At 36.2% G+C, this 17,185-nt stretch overlaps 1 protein-coding gene across 6 annotated transcripts in view; it reads left to right on the top strand.

Annotated features, from left to right (window-relative positions):
• LOC107756277 (beta-1,3-glucosyltransferase-like) overlaps positions 1 to 17,185 on the top strand; it is a 74,055-nt gene that overhangs the window by 50,573 nt on the left and 6,297 nt on the right. For 3 of the 6 annotated variants that reach the window (XM_016573301.1, XM_016573309.1, XM_016573327.1), the window contains exons 5-13: positions 729 to 805; positions 1,696 to 1,807; positions 3,962 to 4,098; positions 4,444 to 4,507; positions 7,511 to 7,642; positions 11,380 to 11,449; positions 13,239 to 13,352; positions 16,583 to 16,682; positions 16,824 to 16,943. In XM_016573301.1, the coding sequence (XP_016428787.1) occupies positions 729 to 805; positions 1,696 to 1,807; positions 3,962 to 4,098; positions 4,444 to 4,507; positions 7,511 to 7,642; positions 11,380 to 11,449; positions 13,239 to 13,352; positions 16,583 to 16,682; positions 16,824 to 16,943 (926 nt within the window). Of the gene's footprint in view, positions 1 to 728; positions 810 to 1,695; positions 1,808 to 3,961; positions 4,099 to 4,443; positions 4,508 to 7,510; positions 7,643 to 11,379; positions 11,450 to 13,238; positions 13,353 to 16,582; positions 16,683 to 16,823; positions 16,944 to 17,185 lie in introns of all 6 variants that reach the window. The other 3 variants (XM_016573317.1, XM_016573344.1, XM_016573335.1) reach the window with 3 other exon arrangements.

Below are 17,185 nucleotides of genomic sequence, written 5' to 3'. Positions count from 1 at the left end.
CTTTTATAAAGAATATCTCTTTGGACTTGAGACTTTAGTCTTTACAACTTTACAGATCTTCTCTATGCACCAACAGCATGTAACACTCCAAAGAGAAAGGAAAAATTGAAATCGCATCATATGACCCCTTTAATAGAGAAAATGTATTTTAACTGTAAAAAATATTTCATATTACTGTTTTTACTTATATTTTTGATCAAATATATACAGCCTTGATGAACATAAGATATATCTTAAAAAAACAACAAAAAATAAATAAATAAATAAAATAAATAAATAAATCTTACCAACCCCAAACTTTTGAACAGTGGTATGTAACAATAACAGCATTGGAATCACTTTCAGAATGATCTTTCTTCCAGCTGATGAATGAAAACAGAACCCACCCGTCTTTAAAGAGCTTGCACATTTGAAGTGGCAGATGAGATAACATAACGAGCACATATATATTAAAAGGTATGGTGTTGTCCATTTGTGTGGACACTTTTATAGTTATCATTATAGTAATCCTTATTGGTGTGAATGGACCTTTGGATAACAAAAAAAGGTCTGCGTCTTAAACGGATCTCTCTTCTGCTCTTTCTCTAAAGTCCATCCAGCGCACTGGCTGTTACCCTGCGAGTAAACTACTGTCTCAAATCAGACAAACTGACTTGATAGCTGTTCTCACAGTATCTTCCCATTTTTCTTCATCTGACAGTAGCTGTAATAGTGTTTGTCTCTTTCAGAGTCCCCCTGTCATCCTGCTCCTGCACACGCTGACAGACAATGAGGGAGACTGGAGCATTCTCCCACTACTGCCCTAGTAAGTGCTGTAAATACTGACATTACCAACATTCAGCTTGGTGAAATCTCGGTGTGAATGTTTTAGTTTGGTTCATTTCGCATTATTGCGGTGTAGAATTCTTGTTCAAGATGTATATGTTGTTGATGTGTTTGGAGTTATTTAAATGATATCACATGAACGAGTGCTCTTGTTCATGTGATTTGGCAAAATCATTAATAATATTTTATATTATAAAAGTAAATAAATAGTAATATTGTATATTGTGAAGTATTCATATTTTATTTTATTATTAATAATAGTTGTTGTTGTTGTTATTATTCAAAACATTAATATTGGATATTTAATATGATTGTTTTAATACTCCTATTTTATATTGGATTTTAGACACGGTATTGCCAATTACTTTGTGTGTTTTTCTCTGCAAACAAAAATAGTTTCAAAAGTCACAGCAGAATCAACTGTTGTGCATCTCCTAGCTAGCATCACACAGTAGTGGTCCCTGAATGAATCAGTATTTTGAATGATTCAATTGAGTGAATGATTCAGTGACTCACAAGGACAGTGATTTGTATTTTACTTATTTAGTTCCTGAATGAATCAGTGTTCTCAAACAAATTGTTTGAGTGAACGATTCAATGACTCATTTATAAAACAAACACATGTTTCCCTACTGAATGAATCAGTGTTTTTGAACAAATCATTTGAACAATTCAGTGACTCATTTATAAAACTCTTTATCACCTACTGGTGTAAAAATGTAACTTGCAGAAATAATTTATTTAAAAAGTAATCCCACCACTAATGCACAGACTAATTATGAATAATTATAATCTGTTGATATGTTTGTATAAACTGGTATAAAGTTTCTTTAAAATTGTTAATAATGCAGAATGTTTTTTCTACTTTAGCTTGTCATCACAGTTTGGCAAGAACTCATCTTGGATCATGTTTCTAGAGGAGGACACCAGAGTGAAACTGCATAAACTCCATGAAGTCCTCAAAAAATTTGACCGCAGAAAAGTAAGAACTTTTCATATTGTGCCGAATGTGCAAAATTAATCAAAATTCATATTTAGCCCTTACTTGATGTTCCAAAGTCAGCAAGATTGGAAATAGTCTGTTATAGTGTTTTCTTATCCATGTTCCATCATGCTGTTCATAAACCTTTCTGTTCACCATGAATTTTAGCTAAAGGGAGGTTATTAAAATGGGTTCCACACATTTCTAGTCATTAAAACACTGTATGCACTAACAATCCCTTAAAATCCCAGTCTGCTACCCGTAGAATTACCTGTATAGCCCGTTTAGAATTGTTGGAAATAGTCTGTTATAGTGTTTTCTTATCCATGTTCCATCATGCTGTTCATAAACCTTTCTGTTCACCATGAATTTTAGCTAAAGGGAGGTTATTAAAATGGGTTCCACACATTTCTAGTCATTAAAACACTGTATGCACTAACAATCCCTTAAAATCTGACCAGTCTGCTACCTGTAGAATTACCTGTATAGCCTGTTTAGAATTGTGCTCCACCTAGCTCCATTATCAATGAGATTTTTTTTTCTTAAATGATGTCAGCATGAATTATTTTGAATGTCAGACCCAAGGGTTGTAAGCATTTTATGCTGAAAGCTGTTCTGAGAAATTTATTTGCAGTCTGACATTGATCTTGTCATGGAAAAGTGAAAAGATGTATTGTGTTTGCACTAAATGACTCTCCATAATGTTTCTTTATCAATGTTAAAACCCTCCTAACAGCAGTTGCAAATGCGACATAGCCCAGAAGTGATAACCATTTAATTTGCAGTTGTTATTCTTAAAATTGATGGTAATTGATGTCTGTAAATACAACGCCAAGCCCACAAACTCAACTACTTCATTCTATTTGTTTTTTTAATATGTGAGAGTAATAAAGGTGATGAATTCCCTGACTGAATCTTTTTCACCTGCACATTTGAAGAGATTCTGTTTAAAATGTGTCACTTTCTCAGGTTTTACTTTTACTATGATTTCTCATCACAGTCTTGTAGTTGTCCTCATAGATGGCATTTAACTCTGAATAAGTAATATAGATTCACACACATACGTTCTGATCATTACTTAGACTGTCCTTTAAAATTTCAACTGTCTGTGCTGTCGACATATGAATGAAATTTGACAACGGAAAGCCATTTACAGCTGCCTGTCATGTTGAATGTACTGTGCAAGTGACTCATCACAGATTTCCACTTCATTAAAATCAGTTTACCCTAGCCTTTTCAAAGTAACACAATAATGTGAACTACATTATGATGAGTCAGTTGCACAGTGCATTCAACACGACAGGCAGCTGTTTAGCACAGCACTACAAGTAATAATCTTTCTATGAATAAACCATTAAGTAAATTTTTTCCCCTTTTTTAGTTATGACCGTATCACTGTCACTTGTTCATTTATGGAAGCTTATTTCCACCACAGGGAAAAAAAAAAGATAATTGTGACTTTTTATCTCACAATTTAGCCTTTTTTCTGGCTATTCTGGGGGGGGAGGGAGTCCGAACTATAGGCTATAAACTCGCAATTCTAAGAGAAAAAAGAAGAGTTAAAAAGTCAAAATTACCTTTTTTATTTTTTATTTTGTTACAGAAAAAAAAAAACAATTGCAAGATGTAAGGAAAGCTGATCCGATATTTACACGGGTCCTACTTCTTGCCTTAAGCCTTCTTTTGTTCCGCAGACGTTTTCCTCTTTTGTTTTTTATCCGCCATCTCTATCTTTCTGTCGCTCGGCTCGCTAATGTGAGCACTGAACACTCTCTCCTCCACATCATGAGTACACACCCCTTACTGCTGATTGGCTACAAGTTTGTTTTGCTAGTCGGCCCGAATCAGTTTTCTAAAGCGTTTTTGAAAAATCGCCTTACCCCACCTTTAATTTTGTAATAATTTTATTCTGTGTTGGAAAAGCTTCCATAGCCACTACATTTTATTGCTGTTTTGACTGTGTTGAGGAAATAACCTCAAGAATTTTGTAAACAGAATAAAAATTTGGTTAAAATCAAGTTGTAATATATTCATGTCTGAATGTGCAGTCTGAGACCACCACACTATAGCTTCTGAATGAGTGGCAGCTGCTACGCTGTGATTTAGCCTGAGATGGCCATCGCAGTCTGATTGATCTCCACATTTTGTTCTCAGGAGTGGTTTCTTGGCAAGCCTCTGCATGATGAAGAGTCCACCATCATCCATCATTATGCTTTCTCTGAGAACCCTGCGGCTTTCGAGTACCCAGACTTCTCTGCAGGATGGGCGCTTAGCATCTCTCTGGTCAACAGGTTAGAAAGACGCCCTCAGCTGAACTGCTGGGTTCCTGAGTTCAGAATAACATGTTTTTATAGATAATATGAATTAATACTATTTAATTTTGTTACTCATACAAGTTTTCTGAACGTTTTTTCAAAGCTGGAATCTTTGCATTGTGAAAGTGATTATATCTGATGCCATGGTAGTTTGATATATACCATGGTACTGAAAAATTGCTGTAGACATACTATGGTGTTAACATGGTATTCCAGTGTGCTTTCTGGAACCATGAATTGCCATGTATGAACAGGTATTTTTTATTTAACATGTTGGATTTTCCCTTGTAGTTCACTAATTTTAGTTATTTCACATTTTAGTTTGACAAGCAAAATAGAAGAGGAGCCATTAAAATCGGACTTCACCATAGATCTGAAACATGAGGTGAGAATTTTTAAGGTGTATATTTTGGAATGATGATTGACTGACTGTATATTGTTATTTTAAATTTGTTTCATGATCTTTTAATTGTAGATTAAAGTGTCCACTAAGAAAAATGGAGTTTAAATAGTTGAAAACTATCACCTTAGAAACATTATTACAAACACTGCAAAAATATTACAATATTATTTTATAGAGAACATTATGCATAGACTATACTACTCTAAAGTTTGGGGTTTATATGTTTTAAAAGAAGTCTCTTATGCTCACCTAGGCTGCATTTATGTAATCAAAAATATAGTAAAACAGTATGGCATACTAAAAAGTATGGCATACCAAATCGAAAAAAACCTAATTTTCCTATGTCGACCGTTTTGGTTGGTCAGACAGGTGTGTTGAAGCAGGGTTGGAACTTAAGTCTGCAGGAAGGTAGCTGTCCAGGCACAGGTTTGGAGAACCCTGGGCCCGTATTCATGAAAATTCTTAGTACAAAGAGTTGCTCCTAGTGAGAAAATTCATAGAAATGTGGGCGTTTCCTCTTAAAATTAATGAAAAGATCCTAGTAATGAAAAAAGTAATTCAGAAAGCATCTTAACTCTTAAAAGAGCTCTTAAGGTCCAAAATTGTTATGAGTAATGACGAGGACTATTAATAGGCTTAAGAGTTTCTTTAGCAGTGGAGAAAATCAACGAAACGTGAAGAGGGAGAAGTGATGCATTGCGCGCACAATGCATGGCAGTGAGTTAATAAGACACTACACATTAGATTGTGATGATGTGATCAGTGTTCAGTGATCATGACAGATGCTATTAGAGACACGCTAACATCTCCGACAGTTTAAAAATGCGCCAGAAATGAAAGTAATCACTGCATTAACTACGGCCGTGTTCACACTGTCAGTTTTAGGGATTGACAACTGCATTTCCTTGTGTGAGTCTTGAAATGTCCCGTTCAAGCAGCAGCTTACAGTAGCATCTCGAATACTGTCTGTATGAATGTGCAACAAGAGTCAAACTCGCATCCTTTTCTGCATCTCGCGCATGACACTGCATTTGAGTCACGCACAGAACACAAAACTGACGGAAACCGCTCCAGTGGAGAACAGTGACTGGATCTAAAATCTTCAGATGACGCACAGCTCATTTCTCCATCGCTGTAACTTACCCAGCGTGAAACCACACATGAGCGGCTCTCTCACACTGTACTACAACTAGTTGTCCAGTTCATACAGCGCATGTTTTCCGAGAATGTGGTTGTGAGTCCTGAAAATAGACGGGTGTGAGTTCGGTTGTCACCGCATTCTTTGATGAATAGAAAGTTCAAAAGGACAGCATATATTTGAAATAGAAATCTTTTGGAACATAACAAATTTCTTTACTCTCCCTTTTGATTAATTTAATGCATCTTTGCTGCATGAAAACATTAATTTCTTTAAAAAAAAAAAACTTCTTACTGACCTCAAACTTTTAAACATCAACATGACCGTTCAGTGGCACAGTTGACTGGTTAAATACAAGTGTTCCAGAAAGCTGACATATTTGAAATGTCATAAACTTGGCATATGCCATGCTTGTACCGTGAGTGCCTTGTTGTTGTTGTGGAAAAAGAAGCTCTGTAATCATTCCCTCATTTCACCCTTTAACTGGACTAGCTCTGGCAGTACCAGAATCTACTGGCACATTTCTCAGGGACATTTTGTTATCTCCACCTTTGCGTTCCCTATTTCCCTCTCCCGTCTCTCTAGTGCTCTTTCCACAAAATTCTTCTAAAAAAATAAAGGATTCTTCTCATCTAGTCCCCATAGTCCCAAAAACACCTTACCTTCACTGTACCTTCTGTATTAGTGTGTTTGTTCTTCTGCAGCTCTTTCCCTGCAGAGCTCCCTGCGGAGCTGAGGACAGACTGTCTGATAATTTATTGGATACATCTTGAGAATCTCATTTTCATGTGTGGGAGATCTATCTTTATATACAGAAACAAGAACAACTTTTTTAAAGTACTGTAATGTTCCATTCTTCTTAACATATCATGGTGCTCATGGAGTGCTGCAGGTTTAAATTTGGCTTGCAACATTTTAGATCAATATGGTTTTATTTCATTGTCGGCCACCCTAAAGTGAAAATTCTGTAATAGTTTGCTCATCCTCATGTCATTCCAAACTAACATTTTTCTATAGACAACAGAAGATATTAAAAAAATGTTTCAATGGGGACCCATGCTGTTTTCGACCCCTTTGACTTTCATTGTATGAACTAAAACAGTTGAAACGTTCTTCAAAATATAAAAAAAAAACGTCATGTAGGTTTGAAGCAACATGAGTATAAATAAATGAGTAAATTTGCTGAAAATTTACTAACTCTCATGTCACCTAAGATGTAGATGAGTTTGTTCCTTCATCAGAACATATTTGGAATTTTAGCTTGCTCACAAATGGATCCTCTGCAGTGAATGGGTTCCTTCAGAATGAGAGTCCAAACAGCTGTTTAGTAATCCACATGACTCCAGTCCTTCAATTAACATCTTGTAAAGTGAAAGACTATGTGTTTTGTAGAATAAAAATCCATCAAGATGCTTCCTGCTAAAATATGAGTTCTTTATCCAAAATTACACTTTCTTGAGTTAAAAAGTCATCTGGTCTGAATCGGGAGAGAAATATACACAGATCAAGCACCATTTACAAGCAAAAACAGTTCTAAACAAATATGTCGGAGGATTTTGATGTTAGAGGACAACATTGGATGGACTTTTTTACTGTAGAAACTGGAGAACTGGATTATTGTGAGGTGATTTTATCAGTTGTTTGGACTCTCATACTGACGGCACCCATTCACTGCAGATGATCCATTGGTGTGCAAGTGATGTAAAGCTACATTTCCCCAAATCTGTTCTGATGAAGAAACAAACTCATCTATATCTTATATAAGGTGAGTAAATTTTCATTTTTGGAAGAACTATTCCTTTAAAAGTATTGCGTTTTATTAAATGATTATTCTTTTTCTCCTACAGGTTGCACTGTACATTTGGGAGGACGGAAAGGGACCTCGACTGACAGGGATTCCAGAGCTTTGCACGTTTCCAGAGCACAAACCAAGAGCTCAATACTGTGCTACCACTGTCAGCAGCCATTCACCAGTGTGTGTAGGTAACCTCCACACCAAGCACTTAACACACCTGGCACACACACCTAATCAGTATGTGGAGAAGGCTGACAAGGGAGAAAGTGCAAACCTTGGGTAGAAGTGATTAATGTGATTTGTAATGAAAATAAGGATAAAAGCATTTGCTAAATGAATAAATGAAATGGAGTGTCAGGGTTTGCACCTGAGTGAAAGAATATCATATTACTTTTATTTAAAATATATATTTTTTGTGTGTGTGTTCCACAGAAGAAAGTCTTTAAGATAATACTATCCATTTAAGATAAAAGCATTGCAGTAATTTGATACATAATGTTTTCCTTTAAGCAACAGCGCGTCTAGCCTTGTGTGTACGCAACATTTGGAAAATTGATTGAGCGCATCAGTACATGATTATGATGAAGAGGATGTTTTGGCAGGTCGCTTATTATACCTCTGTGTTTAGTCTCTGAATGTCTGGGTTTGACCCAACCAAAAATTATGAATCAAATTAAAAACCCATTTATTCTAATCCATTGCTAGTCATGAGCCTTTTCATCCTGTTTCAGTCTGAAGACTGCGCCCATGTGTTCACTGCATAATTGTTATGCTTAAAACTTTACGCAAATGAATATGAATATGTGAAGTTGGGTTGTTCACATACATCACCATCAAGCACATTAAAGTGTCAGTCGCCTGTTTCCATTATGGACCATTACAATCTCATTGATTTTAAGTGCCACTTTGTGGTTTCTTTTGGAAACATTATATTACATAATTCATAAGCTGCTGGGATTGAGGCTCTGAATCGAGTGAACTAGAGAGTCTTATTTGACAAGCTTTTATACCTCATAAAACAATATGTGCAGAAGACTTGTCTGGTTCCAGTGGTCTTTTCCTAATGGCCATCTAATTGACTAGGTCTTCGCAGGGGATCTGTCTCTGGGGCTCATCTAGTTGATATGGTCTCTGCTGACATTCAGGGCTGTAGTGGTCGTCTCTAGGTGCTGATCCACCCTCTGGTCTGTATATGGACTGGATCTGGGTGGCTACGGTGACCTCAGAATAAGAATGAAACAGACTAATATTAGTGTAAATGCCATTCTTAATGATGGCATGTAATGAGTACATCGGGTGTTATGGAATGTGTTCCCGGTTCCGGTTGACCTAATGCAGCCTAACAATCCTTTAACAGATGATTTTGATATTCTAGGTATTATCAAATGGCAAGAGTTTTGATATCGCAGCGGATGTGAAGGACTATAATGTGATGTGAGCTGGCTCGAGTACTGAGGAGCTAAACCATTCAGGGCTTTATAAAAAATTAGCAAGATTGCATTTGCATTTGAGATTGAGTGCATAGGTTGTAATTTAGATATATTTTTAAGATGGAAAAATGCGATTTTACAAATGCTAGAAACATGTTTTTCAAAGGAAAGTTTTCTATCAAATAGCACACCTAGGTTCCTAACTCTTGACGAAGAATTGACAGAGCAGCCATCAAGTGTTAGACAGTGTTCTAGCTCATTACATGTGGAGGTTTTTGGTCCAATAATTAACACCTCTGTTTTTTTTTTGTTTTGTTTTTTTCAGAATTTAGCAGTAGGAAATTACAAGTCATCCATTTTTTTATATCAACTATGCATTCCGTTTTGCGAATTGGTATATATCAGTTTTGCTAATTGGTATGTATCGTCGGGCCATGACGATATATAGAGCTGAGTATCATCAGAATAACAGTGAAAGCTAACACCATGTTTCCTGATGATATCTCCCAATCTTAACATGTAAAGCGTGAAAAGCAATGGTCCTAGTACTGAGTCTTGTGGTACTCCATACTGTACTTGTAATCAGTATGATACCTCTTCATTCACTGCTATTGAATAATTAAAAATATCTTCTATCATATATAATATTTTATATCCTACAAAAAGATTAAGGAGCTCTAAATATTTTAAATAACCATGCCTGTTTTCAACAGCCATCTTCACTGCAGGCTATTCTAAAGGGCACCAGCATTATCGGGTTGTTTCAGTCAGGACTAGCTGTCCTCTCCTGCCCCAATGTGTCGTCTCTTCTGACAACAACATCCAGAATCTCTTGGCATTTAATATTCACAGTGGGCTCAGATCAAAGCAATATCTCCCTGAAGCAGTGCTGAGCACTTTTACCTCAGTTACGGTTATCAGGCCTTGGCATGCTCTCCTCAAATCCAGAACCAAAACATCAACCAGAAATATACAGAAACACACACTGGCATAATACAAAAAGAAGTTGGACTGCAGTGTCCGTTGAATGGTAAAATCACAAGTTTGATTTGGAAGGGCAGATGTTTCCTGAGGATAAACAACCTCCATTACAGTTTGTGACTCTTAAAGCTTGCATCAATGCTTGTAAAAATGACTTGAGTAAATGGTCTTGTCGTAACTTTGCATTGCAAGTATAACACTATGACTATTGCTGATGGTTTGAAAACACCTGTTGTGATGCACAGTGGCAAATTAGAATAGTTTATGAAGGGTGACTTAACACACTAATGTGGAATATCCCTCACATTAATGGGATGCCTCCAAAATGAAAATCGTGACTGATGTGACTTCACAGGTGCAGTTTCAACAACAGAGACTGAATCATCACTTATATGATGCTGAACAAAGCGACCTGAGCTGTTGTCACAAATAAACAATTAACAAACAATTCAATAATTCCTTTGTCATAGTGATGAAAATATATTTCTGGAATAAAAAATAATTACAGTTTCATGGCCTGTAAGAAATTATTCACTCGCTAAGTTTAGTACTATAATATTCTCTGTCGGTGTGCTTATTTTAAGAGTAGTGCAGCTAATTTAATTCATTTATTCCACAGTTATCTGCATCATTCTCCATTTTTAGATAGTTTTACTCCAACTCATAACAGAGAATATTAAATAACTTATAGCTTATATAATATTAAATAAAGCCTCAATTTTTTTTTTTTTTTTTTGAGTGGCTCAGGAGCATTTTTTAATCTTAGCATTAGTGTTATTTTAGTATTAATTATATAATATTATAGTATTTATTCACTTTTATTTTTATATTTTCAGTTTTCAATTTTAATTTTAGTAATTGTATTTTATTTTTATAATTTAAATTTTATTGTATTGTATTTTTTAATATTTCTTTTTATCTTTAATTTATTTTATTTCAGTTTAATAATTTTAGTACTTCAACGTCAACGTATTTCTTATTTCTAATTTTCTAATGTTCATATTTTATTTTATTTAAACGTCTCAATTATTTTTAATAGTTTTACTTGACAATAACAACACAGCCTATGATAACAAAACAGTGTATTTCAATGCTTCTGATCAAACCTAATCAGTTTATTGAAGTCTATATAAGGTGTGGCCTTCTATAATTGTTAAACTAATATGATTCTAATTTTAGACCCTTGATATATTTATAAATATAAAGGTGTACTAACCATCTGTGCCTAAAATATGGGTATATCTGTAGAAGTTGTACATTCCGATTGTCATTTATTAAATTATATTTTATGATCAGCCTTTTATTTATTCAGTTAATGCCAATTCAGTATCTGTGTCCAAAAAGTATATGTTGAAGAAAAAAAAACCTTTTCTAGTAGTGTTCGTTCTTTTTCACACCTCTGCACAGTAAAGAAGTATTTAAATTGTATGAATAATTGCACGGTGATGACTGCGTAACATTGAGCGTTATTTAATTATTCAAAACCTTCTCTTTACCCATGTGTCCCCAGGGCCAGCCTGTTAAGAGCGACAACATCTTTGTAGCAGTGAAAACTTGTAAGAAGTTCCATTCTGACAGAGGTGAGTGGTACGTTCTTGATGATCAGCGCCCCTAACACATACGTTGCCATAGCCGTCAATCCTGTGGGTGCTTGGGGGCTCGAGCACCCACGGGAAAAACTCGAGATATTCTCTATTCACTATCATATTGGCAAAACAGATCTGGCAAACTATCCAGTTCACATTTGTGTTTGTGCTCTGGAGAGCGTCAAAAGTTTTCTATTTACATTGTGTTTTTTGCAGCGTTGAGCAATGTAGCCAATCGCAAACATATCTGTTGATTCCTTGAACGCAATTGCCAATCAGAGGCATTTAATTTAGAATCCACTCATCGCTCAAAACACCAAAGTTTTTGTCCAGTGCTGAGTTTTGCAAGCTCACGAGTCCTCTCATTATAACAAAACTTCATGAGATTGCGATGAACTAAGACGATGGACAGCTTTTTAGTGATTATAAAGCGAGTGTTCTTTGTGTGCTTTCTATGCTATATATAATCCATTCAGAATTTGTATAAAACTTTTGTTTTTCAGCCATATACACATTGCAAAGTTTTGAGAATGACACCTATTTATGCAGGATTCACCCTCAAAAGAACAATGGATGGGACAAAAATACACGTGAAAATTTATGTGCATTAATTTCTGAAGCACCCTCTGTATTTAATTCTGGAACTGGATCTGGATAAAACTGTGTTTGAGCAATTTTCATTATCAGTAGCACATATTTAGGGGATAGCATGGATGGGCAGTATGTGGCAGTAGGCTATGCTTCAAGGTCTGAAAATTTAGCAGGATATTTGTTCATTTCCTCTGTGAAAATCTCTATACAGTTACAGTAAACGTTAATGCGCACAGGCTTCATCAAATAGGCCTACTCCTTGCATCCGTTGATTTCATCTTATGTGTGGATTATTTGGTTTTATTTAGTGCGAATCTCCGGTTTCAACAGCTCAGATAACTAATAAACAACGTTATGGGTCCTCCCATTCTTCACAAGAGCACTTAGTGATATCGTGTGTCAGAAGCTGTGCGAAAGGTTACGTGTGGTGCCTCGAACGCTGCACGTCATCGCTTCACACTGCTCAAGTCACTGCTGATGAAGTCTGATGTCCTCTCGCTTTAACAGTTCAGCAAGCGTCACTGTTTGACCTCCGAAGTGGCTCCATATTGAGAGATCTTTGGCTGAGTGCCCCGGTGGCATCACTCCAGTCTTCTCTCCACTATTATAGCCCTTCACGGCAACTCTGAGCAATCGTTAAGCACCAGGCATCAATTCAAACTTAATGAGACAGATAAAGTGTTGCCGTTTGAATTCAGAGAAGAAAAAAATCCCTCAACGCCGAACCAACTGACACGTCAGTTGCATCTAATTGCGCCGATTATCATAATTATCTCTCGCTAGTCACTTTGAGGAGTTCTAAGGATGGTATTAGAAGGATGATATTTCCCCTTCAATTATTTTTAGATGAAACTGCTGCATCCACAAGTCTTGTTATAAATGGAGGCATCAGTATTAAAGTTGGAACAGTTTGTTACAAATCTGATGCTCTCTTACCTGCAGAATGTTGTTCTACTACTGCAGATGCTGGTGGTTTAGACATAATGGCATTATAATGGATTGCGTTTACATCATGTGTTTGTTTCCATTGGTAAAATTTAATTTAAACTCCAGCTTTAAAAAACAATATCCAAGATCTTTGATATTAAACGTTGATCGCTGTCAGCCCTAGAAGATAAAGCAGCGGTCTGAGGATTGTGGGACTTATCTGTTATGTGTTGAAGTATTGATTGATTCTGTTCCCACACAACAGTTCCTGTGGTGAAGAAAACATGGGCTAAACGAGCATCTCTGCTGGAGTATTACAGCGATTATGCCGATCCTTCTATACCCACCATTGATCTGGGAGTGCCAAACACAGAAAGGGGTGAGTGATCGATTATGTTTTTATACTTGATCTTTACATCATATGTGAGATTTATTGTTAAATCACTAAATAGAATGGCTAACAGGTGATTTTAGTTCTTGGGTGTCACAATTTTAAGTAATGTTACGTTATTTTTAATAGCATGTAATACATCAAGATGTGAGACATGGCTCACTACAAAATGTGAAACATTGCCAGTCATTACAATTTTTATTAATATAGTTTACTACAATAAATTGAATTTAGTTTAACAGATGGTTTCAAAAATATGATGCTGTTATACGATTTTAATTGTTAAATACAATCAAGATCTCTGATGTGTGCATAAAATGTCTAGCACTTCAGGCTGGATACAGTGTTGGCTTTTTGGAACTCTATGATTCTAAGGACAGATTGAATAGAGGTATATTATGGATGTGAATGCAAAAGTCTTTTGTCCTGGAGCTTCATGTGTTTGTTGTAGACCTCAGATATTGTGATGCACTAGCTGGTAGAGTTTAAAATGTGATCAGTTTCTTTTTTTGTGAAATTCTGATTTGATTCAAGTTTTGGCTGTTTTCTGCTGATTAGAATGAAATTTAACAAGTTAATACAAGAAGCAGTCAGTAAATGCTGTGTGCTATAGGGTCAACTTTCAGTATCGCTTTCCAATCCTGCCAAGCCAACCCACAAGCTGATAAGCTGCACTTCCATGGCAGTTTGTCACTGATATGATAACATATGCAAATGTGATCATCATGGTGAAGTGAACTCTGATGCTGAAGTTTTTTACTTCTGATTAGAACAGGAAGTCCAATCAGAGCCACAAACTGGGACAGATACCTTCATATTCTGTACTGGAGTCTTTCATTTTGCCATTTTGTCCATTCAATTGATCACCTTATTTCTATAGAAACCCCTCCAGCACTTCTGCATTCATGATGTATCTCTATGATGGTTTTTTCTAACACTCAGTTAAAAGGAAAACTTTATTTCAGGTAGCTTCTGATGGGTCAGTCATTCGTTTGATCACCTTCTCCCTTTTGTTTGATGCTCTAAAAAGCTCTTGGCACATTCTGTTCCCCTGTTCTGCCTACTTGTTTATTCATAAGGGTGTTAAATTGACATGATGTATGTGACTAAGCACCCTCTTCAATGGATTCAATTAATTTTCTGTATTGTTCTCACCTGATGTCAAAGCCAAATCATAGCAGGGTTTTTGCTTTTAATCATTGACAGAAAGTGATGAAAATGAGGCTGTCTATCACTGTGTTTGAAGTTAAGAGGGATCAAAGACACTAGTTTATCTATCTATCTATCGTTCTATCTATCTACCATTTCATCTGTTGTTCTATAAGCACCCTCTTCAATGGATTCAATTAATTTTCTGTATTGTTCTCACCTGATGTCAAAGCCAAATCATAGCAGGGTTTTTGCTTTTAATCATTGACAGAAAGTGATGAAAATGAGGCTGTCTATGACTGTGTTTGAAGTTAAGAGGGATCAAAGACACTAGTTTATCTATCTATCTATCGTTCTATCTATCTACCATTCCATCTGTTGTTCTGTATCTATCTATCTATCTATTAGGGCTGCACGATGGCTTTCACATTGAGCAGCATTTACTACACAGAGCCGTTGTTCACTGACAAGCTGCGCAAAAAATCGCACGATTATGAACGTGGTTTTGCGCAGCTTGTCAGTGAACAACGGCTCTGTGTAGTAAATGCTGCTCAATGTGAAAGCCCGCACGTGATGGAGATTTACCACCGATTACAGAAGCGGCTTTACTGACAAGATGCGCATTAAATATTGCATGCAATTTATCATGCAGCCCTACTATCTATCTATCTGTCTGTCTGTCTGTCTGTCTATCGTTCTATCTACTGTTCTATCTCTCATTCTCCCTATCATTCTATCTATCTATCTATCTATCTGACTACCATTCTATCTGTCGTTCAATCTACTGTTCTATCCATCCATCCAACCATCTGTTCTATCTATCTATCTATCTATCTATTCTATGCATCTGTTCTATCTATCGTTCTGTCTGTCTGTTGTTCTAACGTTGTTAGAATCTGTCTATGCATCTGTCATCCTCATATGTCGTTATAGATTTATACACACAGAGAAATAACCACATAATATTAATCAAGGTAATTATATCATTTAATGTATTAATATATTTAATAAAATGTATCTATACACACATGAGAGAGAGATGTTCTAATTATTTATGAAATGACACACACACACATATGTAGGTGTGTGTTTATGTAGATATATGTGGATTTATACACACACACGGGCAAATAACCAACAATAATTTCCATAAAAAATAAGTTATTAATGGTTTATTAATTTATTTGCTTTTATGAATATATAAATAATTTAACAATGATATAATATTTGCTTTAACTCATATTTGTATTTGTTTTATGAATATATAATAAAATAACTTTTGTGGACCTTGGTGGAAGTAAAGTGTTGAATTTCTTAGATATGCAGTTCGGTAAATAATTCTTTCTGTCATTCCAGTTGAAATTAAATTCAAGTTCACACTCATGAACTGAAAGGGAGTCAACTCTGAATTATGCCCAGTCCTGATGTACACACTATTACACCTCAGGATGGCTGCTTCTTGTTCCCCTCATCGCTGTCTTGAGGGAGGATTTAACTGGTGGCTGCAGGCTATCCGAGCACACTACAGGGGCCTGTGTTATTTGTTGCGGAGAGGGTCCTGTTCTCCCTGTGAAGTCTGACAGCAGCACATCTTGTTCTGCTCTCTTCCTATGGCCTTCATTGTCGCTGATGCTTTCGTGCTTTTTTCACATTACTTTCACCAGTGCAGTTTCTTCATTCTACTTTCTACTTCATTCATTGTCCTCTGACGGTGCACATTGTCTATTCAATATCACAATCTGATTGTTTGCTTAGGAAACATTGTGATATCACATCACATCATGTCTACGGTACTTATCCGAAGAGTACATAATGGATATATAGCGTCCCGTTCTCATTCCATTTCCCATTCAGGCTGTGGACGGACAGCGTGTTAATTTGCAGTTTCTTCGGACAGCTGAATGACAGCGTTGAGGTGTGGAGATCTCAGCAAAGTCAGACAAAGCCATTTCACCTTTGGGTATTCAAAAAACATGAGGTAGCTGGATTTGGAGGACATTGTTTAGTAGAGGATATGACAGGTGCTTGCTGACTTTTCCAACACATTAAGTACATTTTTCTGCTTGCAGGTCACTGTGGGAAAACATTCGCCATCTTGAGGAGATTTTTGAGCAGTCATGTGCCCAAGACCGATTGGCTATTGATTGTGGATGATGATACTCTTATAAGGTAAGGCTATTCGGCTGTCAGTTTGTGTACATGTAGGCAATATGCCTGTTTTCTGGAAAATGGCATGATTTTACAAGGAATCTGTGGTGTTTGCACCAATTCACACGTTAGTGGGTGGCATAATGTGTTTGGTTCTCACAGCTTGCCCAGACTGCAGGCCTTACTGAGCTGCTATGACTCCAGTGAGCCGGTGTGTCTGGGAGAGCGTTATGGGTATGGACTGGGTCAGGGAGGATACAGTTACATCACTGGTGGTGGGGGGTGAGTGCCTGCTACACACTGAAAACAGCCTTTTGACATTAGTTGACATAATGTGTTCTGGACACTTTTTTAAGAATAAATTTTAAAAAATGTTATGAAATAAATTTTTACAGATGTTATAATTTAAAGATATTGGATATTTTATTATGCATGCTCATTTCCTCTATTTTTACATTTAGATTGCCTTTGTCATACTCGTCGAACAGTCTTCTGCAAATCTATTATACATCTATGAATGTTTA

This window comes from Sinocyclocheilus rhinocerous, unplaced genomic scaffold, assembly GCF_001515625.1.
Source record: "Sinocyclocheilus rhinocerous isolate Xijiao unplaced genomic scaffold, SAMN03320098_v1.1 scaffold1152, whole genome shotgun sequence".
NCBI classification, from domain to species: Eukaryota; Metazoa; Chordata; class Actinopteri; order Cypriniformes; family Cyprinidae; genus Sinocyclocheilus; species Sinocyclocheilus rhinocerous.
This window is presented reverse-complemented; position numbering and strand designations above follow the sequence as displayed.